This window comes from Lactuca sativa, chromosome 8, assembly GCF_002870075.4.
Source record: "Lactuca sativa cultivar Salinas chromosome 8, Lsat_Salinas_v11, whole genome shotgun sequence".
NCBI lineage: Eukaryota > Viridiplantae > Streptophyta > Magnoliopsida > Asterales > Asteraceae > Lactuca > Lactuca sativa.
The window spans coordinates 179,369,381-179,385,967 of record NC_056630.2 but is presented as its reverse complement, the minus strand read 5'-3'; the positions used below and the strand labels follow the sequence as shown (position 1 = coordinate 179,385,967).

Sequence of the window (16,587 nt, the reverse complement as noted above, 5' to 3'; positions counted from 1 at the left end):
TCTTTAGGGTTTGTACCCTATTTAAATGTCATTATAGACCCCCACTCCAGTGTCCATCACTTCCACAACACCTTCTTCGAAACCCTAACCCTCTATTAGTGAGCTTGAGTGATTTCTTGCCAATTTGAAGTGAATTTGTGCATTTTGGAGCTTGTAGAAGAAGAAGGTAGAAGGTTCAAAGGAGAAGAAGAAGATCAAGGAGCAACACCTCATTTACTACATCTTCTGGTAATCAAACCTCAAACTTGATCATTCCCTTATTAGATCTTCATCTATGCTTGTTTTTGTCACTTTTAGGGCATTTCAAGGATAACCCCGAGAATTGGAGCTATCATGGGGTTATGGACTTCAGATTTGGACACCCTTGAGCTCCAGGAGCTCAAGGTAGCTACCTTTATTCAACCAAGGCCCTATCCCAAACCTTAGGTCTCCATTTCTAGCCTAGTTTGATGTTTTAGCTTCATATCACTATGTATGCACGTAAAGTTGGCAACTTTACGTGTTATGCAAGCCCTAGAAGTCCAGATCTATGATCTGGATGCATTGAAATCGTTTAAAATTAACTGTTTAGTGATGGCATGTAAAGGACTCGACGAGTCGCTCATCTGACTCGGCGAGTCGGGTCGCGAACCCTTTATACTTGGCACTTTTATAACTTATGTTTGATACTTATGTAGACAAACAAATATTTTTTACGTGTGTGGGATTACAAGTGTAAAACCCATTATACTTGTCACTTTTATAACTCATTAGTCTAAACACACTTGTGATTATAAAAATACATGAAGTCGGAACGATAATAAAAATCCTCTTTTACTTGTATGGATTTACAAGGGTAGAACATGTTGCACTTTACATGTTTATAATTCATTGGTCTATACACATTTTTTATTATAAAAACACAAGAAGTCAAAACGATAAACAAATATCTTTTACTTGTATATGTTTACAATTGTAGAACATGTTGCCTTTTACTTTTATAATTCATTAGTCTACACATAGTTTTGACTATAAAACCATGGTTGTAGAAATCGGGATAATCGGCAATTAATGGTGGATTAACCGCTAGGCGTTCTCCAACCGTCGAGGATTAGGGTATTAATCGGAAATTTAGGATTAGTCAGCTTTGGTGGGATTAAACGGTCTTGGCGGGTTTAATCAGTCAACAAAAGTCAACAAAAGTTGACAAAGTCGGAGAAAAAAGTCAAAAAAGGTCAAAAAAATTTCAAAAAATCAACTCTTTTTTTTAATCCAAAGTTTTCAAATTTTCAAAATTTCAAATATAATACGAAAATGTTCATATTTTCTTAATTTCAAATTTTCAACTTACAAATTTTCTTATTTTCTAATTTTGAAGTACTTGTTTTTCTTAAGATATATAAATATTTGATTAATTGTAATATTTTATTAATAATCTATGGTTCCGATTAATCGCCACCAAGACCGATTAATCTCTTAACACCAGTCGACCGTCGGACGATTTTTACAACCTTCATAAAAACATACATAGTCAAAACATATAAAGTTCACCAACATTATTCTTGACGTATTGTTTTCAAACGTATGTATCTTCAGGAACCTAGGAGCTGCAAGATACACCTTGTGTGTCATGGAATAATACATTTCTTGTTTAAATGGTTGGCCGACATGTTAGGCCTTTTTGGTAAATGAGTACGCGGGGAGTTCGTGTGTGTACGCTCAATGTACTCATGTGCGTGTTTTTGAAGCGAAAGCCACCTAGTATGCTAGGCGTACCATAGGGTACGCTGGGCATACTAGGCCCAGAGTGAAAACCCTATATTAGGGTGTGTCCCTATTTAAAGGACATGATGGTCTCATTTCTGGCCATCATTCCCAAACATCAACCCTCTCAAACCTAATTTCTTGTCCCTTGAGCTTGTATGTCCATTTGTGAGCTATTAAGTGTTCTTGTGGTTTCTTTGGAGTGAATAAGGAGCTTTAAAGAGGAAGGAGTGGGTGTCCAGGCTTTTGATCTAAGCTTATCTGTGGTTGGAGCTTCAGTTAGAGACATAAAGCTCAAAGCGTTCTCACCATTTTGATTTGTGCATCATTTTAGTTCATTTTAGGGTTTTGGTCCCAAAGTTGGATGCTTTATGAAATATTGAGCTCCAGAGTTTATTATCAGCTCTTTTAAGTGTTTTTAGTGGTGTAGAGTCATAAAAATCGATACTTGGACATTTAAACCAACCCATGCATGAGAATTGAGCATTCTTGAGAATAGAGAGTGAGACTTTTGGTGTTTGTGACTTTATCAGCCATGCAAAGGCTTAAAGTCGTAGACTTTTTGGAGTATAAGCCTTTAGGGCGTCCAGATCTAAGATTTGAGCTAAGGTCTAAACGAATTAATACCAAATGAGTAGGAAGAGCAAAACTGGGAGGTACGCTGAGCGTAATCCCAGTATACACAGCGTAGGGTCGAGAATCCTCGATGCATGCATGGCGATGGAGCTAAGGTCGAGAATCCTCGATGGGTTGGTACACACGGCGTACGCGCTGCCGTTGACTTTTAGGGTTTGGTTAATTTGTGGGCTATTAAGGCTATGAAGGGTAAAATGGTATTTTATCCTTCTGTGAGTTTGTAGAAGGGTTTAGTCTAGCTTTTTTGAGAGCTATCATTAATTAGAGATAATTATCGTATGTGTTAGGTGGAGGCTAGAACGGTGATTTGAGTTCGAGGTTATCCGATTTCTTACGAGGTGAGTCTTTTCATTATACTTACCTAGAGTTGTAACTTTGTGTGTGATCGGAGGGTCTTATGTGTTTATATTGAGTATTGTGATATCATGCATTCTGTCTTTGTGATTTATGATGCGTATTATTCTGAGCTTACTGAGACACATTGACCGGAGGGTCCACCCGAGTTCTGGGACCGGAGGGTCCCACGGAGACACATTAACCGGAGGGTCTTATCTAAGTATATCCATGAGAGGCTAATGAGATATGTTTGGTATTTGGGAAACTCACTAAGCTTCGTGTTTACCGTGTTATGTGTTTTGTGTTTCAGGTACTTCTAAGGATCACAGGAAGGCACCGGTTTGATTGTACACACACGAGATGGAGATATGTTTTTGGAGGGTACTTGATTGTGTTTTAAACAATTAATGAACATGTTCTTTTTATAACTCGATATTTGGTGATTTTTATGGTTGTGATAATGAAATTAATGTGATTTTTAAATAAAAATTTTGTTTGGAAATTTATGGGGTTACAAATTAACAAGAAAGAAATATTTTTGGTTGTATTGCTTGGAGGTCAATAGAGGTTCGATTAGCCTACAAGTGAGAGATTTTTGGGTGTTAAGCATGATCTAACACCAAACCGAGGAACACGGTTATGAGATTTGGTCTAGAGAATAGCCATGGAGTATTCACTTAGTGAAGGTTTCAAAGATAAAGGATACTCTTGACCAAGGATGACCAAGGATCACAGCTAGAAAGAGGTAAGGCTTCAGTAGAAAGCGAAGTCGTGGTTTAAAGGAAGTGAAGCGTCTATTGAAGACTAAAGTATGAAGCTTTTGTAGTGAATGCATGTAACAAAGCGCAACTACGGGAAGTGAAGTTCATCTCATGATCTTTGCCTACGGTGTTCTCCATTCCTTCCCCCTTAGTAAACAAGTGTATGTTCTACCTCAATTGAAAATTTGGGTATGTGGATTCAAGGTCGGTCTATGCCGACGACATCATAGGCCCATGAACCGGCCCATAAGATTTAGGTCAACGTCACTATAAATAATCTCATTGATTGTAATATTAAGAGTATGCACAGAAAAGAGCGTATGTGAGTGTGTGTATATCAGCATTGATTGTCAAATATCAGATATTTCTAGTTTGTATGTGGACGTAGCTTGATTACTCCGACCCACTGAAAAATGTTAAATATCCTTGTGTTATTTGTTATATGTCTTAGTGTCTTCATCATCCTGATATTTGTGTGTTTATTGAGTAGTTCTAAATCGTAACGGTTTTACACCTTTTACCACTTTTTTTACAAATATACAACTCCATTTCATCAACCCTTGGAAGAATAACCTTATATTTAATATACAGTTCTAAAATATTATTTATTAATCCAGTATCTACTATAATTTATAAAAGCTCTGATAAAAATCAAAATAACTCAAGTGTAATCAGCTTATAAAAGTATACAAAGATACAATTAGAATTAAGAAACTTTTAACTACTTTTCTATATTGATCATTAGGATTATTTTCTACCTTTTTGTGAGTTTTACCTAATAAATTTTAGATATGTTATTAATTACATATTCTTTAAAAACCATCAATTAGTGCTCATAAAATTGAATAAATGAAAGTCAATAAATCATGAAATGAATAAGCGCTTGCAATTTTGTGTAGATGTAAGATGTTTCAAGTTTAAGTTGATTGAAGGGCATCAAGGGAAAATGGATTAAAGATTACGGTCTCCACACTTTCAAACTTTCATAATTCTATCAAGGGCTAATATAACGTTTGCAGAATTGCAATGTGCGTAGTTTCTTTTGGTGTATAAATAAACAAATCTAAACAAACATGCGGTTTTTCTCAAACTATGGGTAGGAACAGACTACTCTTAACATAAATATTGCATTTTAATTATACCAAATACTAATAAAAATCAAAGTTAATTATGTGCAAAACGTTCAATAAAAGATTTGCATAATAGCAGTCTACTTTTTGTTTTTAACCTTTTATAGCAATGTATTTTATATTTATTTAAACAATATAGTTAATTTTTCAACATGGGTAGCCGATATTTACCGATAACCGAAACCATTAACTGATTTAAACTTACATTGAAACGCAATGGTTACAAAATCCAATTAATATAATTCTCCCGGTTCTTCCGGAAAAAAAGAATCAAAGGTTTTCTGTGTTGGTCAATATGAACTACAAGAATGTAATACGTAAATATTATACACACGTTTAATGGTTCTTATTTAAAAATGTTATTATGTAATTACCACATAATTATAATCTATTTATGTCATTTCTTATTTAATAAATAAATATAAAGTAATTACACAACATACAACAGTAAAAAATAACTTATTGATAAATTTAAAATCACGAGATATTGTTTATCATTGTTATATTTTTAACATTTATTTGCAACTTTTATTACCAAATAATATACAGTAAATAACTAAGAATTTAAGTTCAAATATTGATTATCCATGCAACTATCATATTTTCTCAAACAGATTAAACAAAATAATTAACCCTTGTGCTAACCTATCTAAAAACAAATATGTACGGAGGTGTGGATGTCGTCATTCTCACCAAATAAGAGAGCACTACACCAGAGACGAGGTCAGGCTTAATTTGCCAATACAATCCTGCGTTGCGTCTGACAAACTTCCTATATAACCCAAGAAAAGTAATCGGCCCATAGGGACAAATCTTCCTTATAGTCTGATAAGAAGCCTTTCACTCACACTCTCTATCATGAACGACCTCTCTGCAGTGTGGAGTATTGGCGATGGCTCAATCCAACAAAGCACCTTCATCCTCTCCGGTTTCTGTGATAGGGTCTCAATTCCTGGCACCACATCAACTCGATCTTATAGTTGATAGAATTTCAAGCGGAATCCTTTTGATTACAGATATTAACCATAAAATCATGTTCAAAGTGAAACCATGCGACTCGTTCTTTCATGAGCAGCGAGTACTACTCGATATTGATGACCAACCCATCGTTGTGATGCGCAATAAGGTGACTTTATTAACTTTAACTTTTAATATATATATATATATATATATATATATATATATATATATATATATATATATATATATATATATATATATATATATATATATATATATATATATATATATATATATAGGGAGTGGTTCAAATGAGAACCAAAAATGTTAAGAACCGTAAGAACCTCTAACTTTAGATGTTTATAAAGGGTTTAGGGTAATCCTAAACCCTAACCCCTAAACCCTAAATCCTTATATATATATATATATATATATATATATATATATATATATATATATATATATATATATTGTTTTGAAATTTTGATGCTAAATTTAACATTTAAATGGACTGATTTATTTTCCAGAGCATGACTGTACACGATGGATGGTATGTATTCAGGGGTGACAGTGAAAGCAAATCGGATATGATATTTACCAAAAAAAAGCATTGCGTGATCCAGCTGCTTAAGAGTGATGTAAACGTGTTCTTGGCAAATAAAACCAGTAGTAAAAATGTTTGTGATTTCAAGGTCGCAGGAAGCTGGTCGAAGAGAAACTGCACTATTTATATGGGAGATACTTCAACCACAATAGCCCAAGTAATTTAATTTTCAAACCTTTTTAGTTGGTTTTCTAGTAGAGTTCCATGTTTTCAGTTATGTCTGTATAACTCAAAAGATTCTGTAAGTAACTTAAAGCTCAATCTGAAACTTACTAATGACATATTTATTCCTGTAGATGTGCAAAATGCAGTCATCGGAGAATATTATAAAGTTCGTTAATGAGAAATTCAAGGTGACCATTTCTCCCAATGTGGACTTTGCGTTTGTGATCACAATTATAGCAATTGTTGAGGCTATGGAAGACTCCGACAAAAAAAGTAAAGGTGTTGTGCAAGTTGTTGGAGGTGTGACTAACGTTGTTGGCATAATACTCCTTTTATAGTCATATTAGTTGCATTCTCTATTCCTAAATTCTTCCATGGATCAACGGGTTTATATATGGTTTATCCGGCAATTCGTATCATCTTTTCAAATCGTGATGGATATGGTATGATTACCATGATAGGCTCAAATTATGTTTCCTTAATTGTGTTAATTAGAAGTAATTAAGTTATGGGAAGTGATATATCCACGAATGTTTTTGATTCATCCACAGGATTTTTAAGTAAATTGACAATTTTTAGCCCTACTTACTTATCCCTTCCCCCTCCTCTTTGTTTGGTCATCCCTTCAGCCAGTAAAAGGTAACTGATTTCATGCTTATTTTCATTTGTCACCTGAGAGAGATCTTAATAACAAGATAATAACAAAACCGGCGAAACCCACTTCAAGAAACACACAATCCTCACATTCCAGCAAGAAAGTCAAAGAAGCCAGCAAAACTCTGGCGAGAAAATCATTGTGTTTACCAAACTGAAAGTGGGTTCTCCCGAACCAGCATTGAGCAAAAGGATCGTTCATAATTCAACATTTTACATAGAGAAAGAAACTGTCAGAAAGCTTTGCGATTGTGCTTTGTAATTGTGCATTTTTTGCTTGATTTTACCCATCTGCAACTGCTTTTGATATGTGATCTGTAACGGTGTTTTTTTTTTGCATCTGAAAATAGCTTTGCTATGGTCACTGAAACTTAGTTGAGCCCACCACCAGATATGGCGATTAAGATAGAGGATGAGAGTTGCAGATCCAACCACCAAACTCTAGCAATTGTTCATGGTATTTGGTAATTAGAGGCTGTGAATGTCTTCTTCCAGTAAACATCGCCTTCTCCGGCGAACCTGTTTTTTCTCTGGCAACTTTATGGGTATTGGTTAGAGTGTTTCCGGCTGCTTCCTATGTATTCTTGATGGTGCAAGGGTTTTGACAATGATGTTGTAGTGACGGGCGACAAGAGGAGTAAAAAGACGCGGGGTAAATCGAGGAGCTGGATTTAAGAAAGGGAAACGTAAGTTAGAGTTTTATTGGTTTTTTTTGTGGGGTGAGAGAAAGGAAAGACCGATCAAAGAGAAGGTGGAACGGAGATAAGGGGGACAAGGGTAGGGGCAAAACTGTCAATTTACTTACAAATTATGTGGATGTATCAAAAACATCCGTGGATATATTATAGAGAAATTTACAAAAATAGCCATTTACACTAATGGTATTATAAAAATAGCCAAAAAAAATCGAAATTACAAAAATAGCCAACGATTTCGCAGATGGAGATGCCCCATCTGCGAAATGACCTTCTCATCTGCGAAAGTACAAGCACCTAAACCACAGCTGTGCTTTAGGTGCTTGTACTTTCGCAGATGAGAAGCTCCATTTGCGAAATACCCTAGTTTTTGACTATATAAACGTTTTTTTTTTCTCCATTTTTCACCCTTCTCTACACAAAAACTCTCTCTATCTTTGGGCTTCTCTCGGAATTTTGGCTAGTTTTTGAAGAAAATGGAGGATTATGTCAACAATCCCGCAAATATGGTTAGATTTTAACTCTTTTAATGTTTAAAGTTATTTTTTATTTTATCATTTGTTTTATTATTTAGTGTTAAAAAGGGTAATTTTGTTGTGTTTGATAGTTTTAATATTTCTTTAGTATACTTGAAGTTTAAATGTTATTTTGTTAGTGTTTGTTTGAATGTACAAGTAGAGACTGCGTAGATAATGTTTACAATTTGTTATTTTTGTTGTTTGTTTAGTTGTTGTATAACCTAAAAACTTGTATATTCTTATCGTATAATTGTTTATATAAAGTGAAAAATAGTTAAATTATAGTGTGTGCAAAATAGTCGTTTGTGTATATATTTGTCGTATAAGTATAACATTTGTATAAGTTGAAAATTTGTTGTATATATATTGTTAGAAATTGTTTGTGTTTGTCGTATAAGTTGAAAATTTGTATAAAGTTATCGTATAAGTTGCGAAATTGTTAATTTGGTTGTCGTTTTATTTGAAAAATTGTTTGTTTATATGGTTATTAGAAAGATAAAAATTGTTTATATATTTGTCGTTTAAGTTGAAAATTTGTCGTTGATATATTTGTCGTTTAAGTTGAAAATTTGTTTAATAAAATGTTTATATAATTATGTATGATATTGTTTTTTTATCGTAAATATATTTGTTGTATAACTTGGAAAATTGTTTATATATGTGTATGTTATTGTTTTTTATCGGAAATATATATATTAGTAATTAAGAAATTGTATTTACATTACTAATTGTTTATTTACTTATTGCAGTTCGTAATCATATATTTTAAAAACAAAATATTTTTTAGTTCTCTAATTTGTTTTTATGTTTTTTTTGCAGCATGATTTAAGTTTTATCAATATGAAAGCCTTTGCGAACTTAAAAGGCTCGGGCGGTAACATATGGGAAGTATTTGAAGTTTTAGATGATGTCAGACCTGCCATTTTCAGAGATACCGTATTTGGTTATTTTTTTGATGTCCCTCGTTTACAAGGGGACGCATTATTGTTTCATAAAATGTTCATTCATCAGATCCGGCCGGACCCTTTTATCTCCAGATGGAATAAAACGATTATATTTTCGAGTAGGCAATACGAAAATGGTTTATGGGCCGGAAGAGTTTTGTTTGATTACCGGCTTCAATTTTGGGGAGTATCCAAAAAACATTGGGAGAAAAGGGTTGGAAAAATTATTAAGCAGTAAAAAAAGATGTTTATTGCGTGAACGGCTATTTCCGGACCATACTAATAGTTCGGTGAAAATCGGCGACCTGAAACGTTTAATTTTAAATCGAACATTCCTAGCACTTGACGACGTTGATGCAGTTAGAGTATGTTTGATATACATTTTGTGTGAAGGTTTTTTGGGTAAAGAAGTTAATGATCGGGTGCCACAAGATTGGTTTTTTTTTGCTGAGAATTTGGATCTATGGAACAGGTATATTTTGTTTACGTTAAAAGTTCTATTTTATTAAAGTTATAATTTATATAATAACCAATTTTGTTTTTTTGTTTTGTTAGCTTCGCTTGGGGTAGCTATCTCTGGAATTTTACTTATGTTGACCTTGAGGATACATGGAACAAAATACATAATTATTTATCACTTTCTGAGCGTGGTCAAACTTTAAAGTACTCCGTCTCAGGATTTACGGCTCCAATAAAGGTATAAAAATTTTCATATATTTAAATTGTTTTATTGTTATGTTTTTTATTTTAATTTTAATTTTTATTACTGTAATTGTAAAAAATTGTAGATATGGATATATGAGATGATTCCGGCTGTTCGTGCATGTGGATTTGCATTGAGAAAAAATAAAGACTTGCCTCGGATGAAACGATGGAGTGGAACAAAAAAATTAAAATGGGTTGACGTGAACAAGATTTGGTCAAAGATGCAGGTTTAAAAATATTTCGTTTATAATTAATAAACTTGATTATTAGACTTTTATATGCATTTTTAATATGTTTAATTTTTTAGGAGGGGCAACCACCAAGACAAAACATGTTACCGGGTGATGGTGAGATGACATCTTTTTATTATATGTCATTTCAAGAGTATGTATATGGTGAAGGGAAAGCAGTTCCATCCCCAGTACGGGACCATTTTAGGAGACAAGACAAATCTTCGTCTAGTATGTCGTCCAGTGGTCGTTCTCATGGTAGAGGTCGGGGCAATGGGAAACACAAACTAGACGAGGTGTTGAAACGGCTACATGCACTGGAACAACATGTCTTTACGAAGCAAAAACCTAGAGAGGTTTTTGTTGAAGAAGTAAATAATGAAGAATTTTGGAATGACATCAGTTTTGAGGAGCCTGGAGTATTCCAAACAAAATATGATGAACGAGTTAGTTACACGCTACATTATTTTTTAAATTTTATTAACATATATGAATACCTGTGTTCATATTTTATATTTGAAAATATAAGTTGTGCAAGATGAAGTGATGAATAAAAACAATACAACTGAAAATGTTTTGGTGATATTCAAGACGACAAGGTTGTTATAGATATTACCTTTACGATTTTAATAATTACTTTTTAATAAAGTGTCTTTCGTTATTAAGTAAAAAGTTATATTTTTAATGTAGGTGTTGGAGGAGAGGAATGAGTATGCGGGGAACAAATTTGATGATGATGTGTTTGATGTAAATGATTATAGTGAAGTTAAAGAGGTTCTTATAGTTACATTAATATAAATATTTTGTTTTTAGTAGATTAAATCATTTATTTAATTAGATATTATTGCTTATTAAATTATGTGTATTTCGTTATTAAGTATAAAGTTTTATTTTTAATGTAGGAGTGGGAGGAGAGGAATGACAATGCGGGGAACAAATTTGATGATGATGTGCCGGACGAAGACGAACTAATAATAACGGGAATTGTAGATTATTTTGATGATGATGATGGCAAAGAAGTTACACCCGATAAACCGAGGACTCGAAAACCATCACAATATTTGTGCCCTCCTTACACCGAGGTATTCGTTTTATTTATAAACTGATGATTTTATGTTTACGTGAATTATCTGAAAGATATAGATTTAAACATTTGAATATTGTTTTTAGTTGCACACGACACCGAAGCCAAAAAGAAGAACAAAAAAGAAGGTTGATATCAAATCAACAAGCTCCGTTCCTCCTCCAGTTTTTGGTGTTGCTCATGACTTCTCCATGTTGCGCCTGCAACCTTACGTAGCATGCAACCTTACGTAGCAGGCGGTGAGGTTGTCATCCAAAATTATATATTTCATTCATATGATGTCCAGCATCATTTGTTTAATTTCATGTTAGATAGAGATTTTTGGAGCTTATTGTTTGGGCATACACACGAAGGATGGTTGGAGTCAGCGGTAAATTAATTGTTAATTTATTATTTTAAAAGTTAATTGTTTTTTAGTCAATAACAAAACTATCATGTGTGCAACATATAACCATTTGGTACCGACTATTGATGGAGAGACGGTTTGAGAGCAACCGACATACAATAATGCCTCCAAATTTTTTTGTTTCTCATGCTTTGGAAGAAGGACAGGACTGGAGGGCATTTATGACTGGTATTGCTACATACCCCAACTTCATGGTTGCTTGGTGGGATGTTGATACGGTAAACTTAATTGTTTATATTGAAAATAATATCGTTTTTTTGTTATGTTTTTGTATTGTGATGTAAATAAACATAATTTTATTTTCTGATCCTTATACAGGTCTTATTGCCGATTCATTCATCCCCTAATCATTGGCTATTTGGGGAACTACGATTAGCGTCAATGGAAGTGCATATTTATGACAGTCTTGGTAGAGGGGCTTATGAAAAATTCAAATATAAAGGAATCTTTTCCAAATTTGAACGTCGGGTGGCAAATTATTTGGACAAGATTAAGTATTGGGCCCGGAGGAACATCCCAAGGATTCCATTGAATATGCAATTCATTTATGAAGAAAATGTTCCCCAACAAAGTAGTCATTTGGGAGATTGCGGTGTTTTTGTTTGTATGTTTATGGAGCAATTGGTTTCAGGTCAACCAATACGTGTTCTTATTGACCCAAAGAACGCAGCTTTAGAGTTCCGTCTACGGATGGCAAAAATTATTTGGGGGTCTAGTCTTGGTCCTATGTAGTTGGATTATATAATTGTATATATAAATTAATGTTGGATTTGATTATTAGTTTATTTTTACAGTTTACTCAACGGATGGCAAAAAATATAACGTTACGACAATTACAACAAATTAATGACCTACTAATTACTTATCAATACATACAACATAAGAACGACTACAACATTTGTTTTAACGTTACAAATACAACAATTTATTGACTTAACAACTTCAAAACCATAAAAACAATATTGAAAAGCTTACAACTTGTAAACAAGAACTGCCAAGAACAACACCCAACTACAAATCAACACTATCTTTAACTTCTTATTTTCTGATTAAAAGAGCTTATTAGAGTTAGCTACTTTAGCTATTACCATAGATGATTGGTCCTTCTCTTCATCAACCCAACTGATAAACCCACATTTTGGTCCCTGTTAAATTTAACATTGACAGTAAGAAAATAAATTTTTGTGATGTAAACACGAGGGTTTAAATTTGAATGACGTTAACAACATGATACCAAATATGGGCAAGCGTAAAACAATCTTCCTGGGTTTTTAGCTGTACCCGAAATCCTAACGATACGTTCTCCTCCGCAATTGCAGTATGCCATTAGCCTTCTTTTTCTTTTAAATCGGAGTTACTTTCTCAGTTAAATTTTTCATGCTGAGTGACACCCATTTATAGAAGAAATCATATTACAGACAATTCTTTTTGACTATGAAATGAACTGGTTTGACTATGAATTCAAAAAGTTGAACTACGAAATGCAGACAAGTACATTCTGTAGTATTGTCATGTTGGTCAGTGAAATTTGACTATGAAATGAACTGGTTTGACTACGAATTCAAAAAGTTGAACTACGAAATGCAGACAAGTACATTCTGTAGTATTGTCATGTCAGTCAGTGAAATTTGACTATGAAATGAACTTGTTTGACTACGAATTCAAAAAGTTGAACTACGAAATGCAGACAAGTACATTTTGTAGTATTGTCATGTCGGTCAGTGAAATTTGACTATGAAATGAACTGGTTTAACTACGAATTCAAAAAGTTGAACTACGAAATGCAGACAAGTACATTCTGTAGTATTGTCATGTCGGTCAGTGAAATTTGACTATGAAATGAACTGGTTTGACTATGAATTTAAAAGGTTAAACTATGAATTTTGAATAGTAGAGATACAATATTTTCTATTTATAATTGCATTTGTTTCATATTGCATTTGTGTGATGATTGTAGAGCACTATCATCGGTATTGAAAATGAGTAGTTACAGCGAACGAAGCTTTTCTCAACTACCAATTTTCTTGCATAACCTTCAAAGAACAAATCCTAATACCTTCACGGCCATTAAGAAAACTGATACCAACCGCTTTCAATTCTGTTTTGTGGCTTTAGGTTGCGTGGTATAACATACTTCTTTTATTGAGTTATATAATTTCATGGTAATGTATCTCGATTAGTTTTTACTTATCACTAATATGTGTTCGTTTTTATGTAGATTCGTACCTTCCTTAGGTGCATGATACCGCTGATATATGTGGGTTATTTACCCCTTCTTGGGAGCTTTCTGACAACAATGTACTTCGCAGTGGCTTTAGATGGAAATCATGAACCACTACTCTTAGCAATTGGTTTGGGAACCTTACAGTGTGAAGAATCATTGAGATGATTCATGATGAGGTTAAGAGATTGTTTAGGTGAGGACATAGAGGTTGGTTTCATAAGCAACCTATGTGATAACATAGACTTTGGTGTTCAGAGTGCCTACCCGGATTCCTATCATGGATATTGTCCTAAAGATATAGCTCGAAAGATACGTGAGTCTGTCGGACATAACAATACAGAAGTCGAATCGTTGTTTTGGAAGTCATGCAATGCATATAGCATTGATGATTTTTACTTGTGTTTGGAAAGGTTGCAAAGTACATGTAGGAAACCACCTTTCTGCACCTTGCTTACGAGTCCAATTTACTGGCTTGACGATATACCGATTTCAAAATGGACAAGAGCATTTTTCCCAAAAATACGTTACAATGTTAAATCGATTGACGTCCCTGAAATTTTGCAAACTATATCCACACGTGAGTTTCCTATAACAACGATAATTGAGTTAACCACCACGTCGATACAATCAAAGTATGCTGAACGGGCCGAAGTGACGGGTAAGGGAGATTGTTATATTTAGTTTTTTTATTGTGCTACTATTTTTATTAAAATATCAAATTTTACAGGGAGGTTGTCTGGTGGGTTGACCCCTTACGTTGAGAGTAAGGTTCAAAAAAGTCTCAACAAGTCTTATAATTGTAATGCAAGACGTTTGTATGGGGATACATTTGAAGTCGATGACAATTTTGCCACCAGCAACGTACAACTTGAACGAAGGGTATGTAGTTGTGGTAAATGGCAAAAAAGCGGTATACCATGTGCCCACGCTATAGCATGTCTGAGAACCCGTACATCTGAGTCCATTCACAGAATGGTTGATTACAAGTTCACTAATTATGTGTATCGAATTGCATATGGATCTGAGTTGGTGAATACTATACCATCACATATGCATTGGGAAATACCAAATAAAACGGTGGTCCTGTTACCTCCCTCAATGCAGTAGTTATTCATGTAGCACCTTTATGTTTTATGTAGTATTACGTATTAGTTATCCATGTACCCAGTTTATATTTTATGTCATATTATGTATTAGTTATTTATGTACCCCATTTATATTTTATGGCGTTCTATGTAGTGGCTATTGAGGAAACAACATACATTAAAAGAAATGGGCGTTTATTAAATAGTAACGACTACACACATACAACAACAAGCAACTTAAATAACGAAAAACAATTAACTTAACCAACATGCATATTAAAAATAAGGGACATTCTTTAAAAGATTTCATGCATCTAAGTGGGTAAATCGCTACCATCATATTCAAAACGGTATAGTTCCAAAGCCACCTGCCGGGGATGAATTGTCAATAACGACTCCTTACTTTCCTAGTGCAATGGCTTGTCAATTCAAGCAACAATGTATTGTGTTGTCATTCGACCGGGGATGAATTGTCAACTCGAACAGTGATCTGTTGTGTTATAAGTATAGTACACTGCATTCGTCAGTTAATTTTGACTATGAATTTCAGACATATTAGAAGATTGGACTGCGATTTTGTGTAGAAACTACTATAAATTGACCTTAAGTTACATGCAATACTTTATTAAATAAACCAATACAGCTGTTCAAATATTGTTTTTTAGATTCTACTCTCTTTGTTTCAATCAAAATGAGTTCTATATCATGGAGCAATGAAGAGTTCTTGGTTCTTACACATGCTTATATTCATATGTACGAGACAAGCAAGTTGAACGATCCAATGTTTTGGAGCCGTTTAACCAATATTTTCAATGCTGAAAACCGAATGGCTATAAGAAACGATCGTGACGAACTAGACATCTTAGCAAGATGGTATGAAATGAAAACCGAAGTTCTATTATTCAACGATCTTTATACCAAAATTGACGACACTCGTTTAAATGCTACTGAGGAGGTCATCTTGGAAGCTGCTAAGGAGGAATACAAGTCATTAAGTAACGGGTTGGAATTCTAGTTTGAAGTCCCTTGGAATATTTTGAAATATATCCCATTTGTTTAAAATCCATTTTAGTTTATTATGTGAGTACTACGTTATTTTCATGTACTAGGTTATTTTCATGTTTTTCTTATGTATTTCGTATGTATTTCGTTTGTTTAAAATCTATTTTAGTTTATTATGTGAGTACTAGGTTATTTTCATGTATTTCGTATGTATTTCGTATGTATTTCATTTGTTTAAAATATATTTTAGTTTATTATGTGAGTACTAGGTTATTTTCATGTACTAGGTTATTTTCATGTTTTTCTTATGTATTTCGTATGTATTTCATTTGTTTAAAATCTATTTTAGTTTATTATGTGAGTACTAGGTTATTTCGTATGTATTTCATTTGTTTAAAATATATTTTAGTTTATTATGTGAGCAACTCGTATGATTAACTTGAGTTAATAAATGGCCATTGCATTAGTTTTCACAATAAATTAGAATACATTAGTAACAAGGATTCCATGAACCATTAAAAACATTACAACAATTACATGAAAAACAACGACATAATACGAACAAAGCATTAATGTAAAACACAAGTCCATGGGTTATTCTTAACAGAAATTAGAGCGGTCTACATGAAATACTGTTTATCTTTAACAACCTTCCAAACTTCCTCATATTCGAAGTCTCTGCCATCATGCTCACAGATGTAAAAC

General features: G+C 33.5%; 1 protein-coding gene across 3 annotated transcripts in view; it reads left to right on the top strand.

Moving 5' to 3' along the window:
• The first annotated feature begins 5,251 nt into the window (after positions 1–5,251).
• Positions 5,252–16,587, top strand: part of LOC111885796 (protein LURP-one-related 10-like) — a 38,015-nt gene continuing 26,679 nt past the window's right edge. The window contains exons 1-9 of one of the 3 annotated variants that reach the window (XM_052766978.1): positions 5,254–5,732; positions 6,094–6,327; positions 6,467–8,193; positions 9,022–9,618; positions 9,702–10,078; positions 10,159–10,855; positions 10,984–11,163; positions 11,252–11,789; positions 11,890–12,343. In XM_052766978.1, the coding sequence (XP_052622938.1) occupies positions 5,499–5,732; positions 6,094–6,327; positions 6,467–6,673 (675 nt within the window). In that variant the 5' untranslated portion in view covers positions 5,254–5,498 and the 3' untranslated portion in view covers positions 6,674–8,193; positions 9,022–9,618; positions 9,702–10,078; ... (2 more) ...; positions 11,252–11,789; positions 11,890–12,343. Of the gene's footprint in view, positions 5,733–6,093; positions 6,328–6,466; positions 8,194–9,021; positions 9,619–9,701; positions 10,079–10,158; positions 10,856–10,983; positions 11,164–11,251; positions 11,790–11,889; positions 12,344–16,587 lie in introns of those variants that run through there. The other 2 variants (XM_052766977.1, XM_052766979.1) reach the window with 2 other exon arrangements.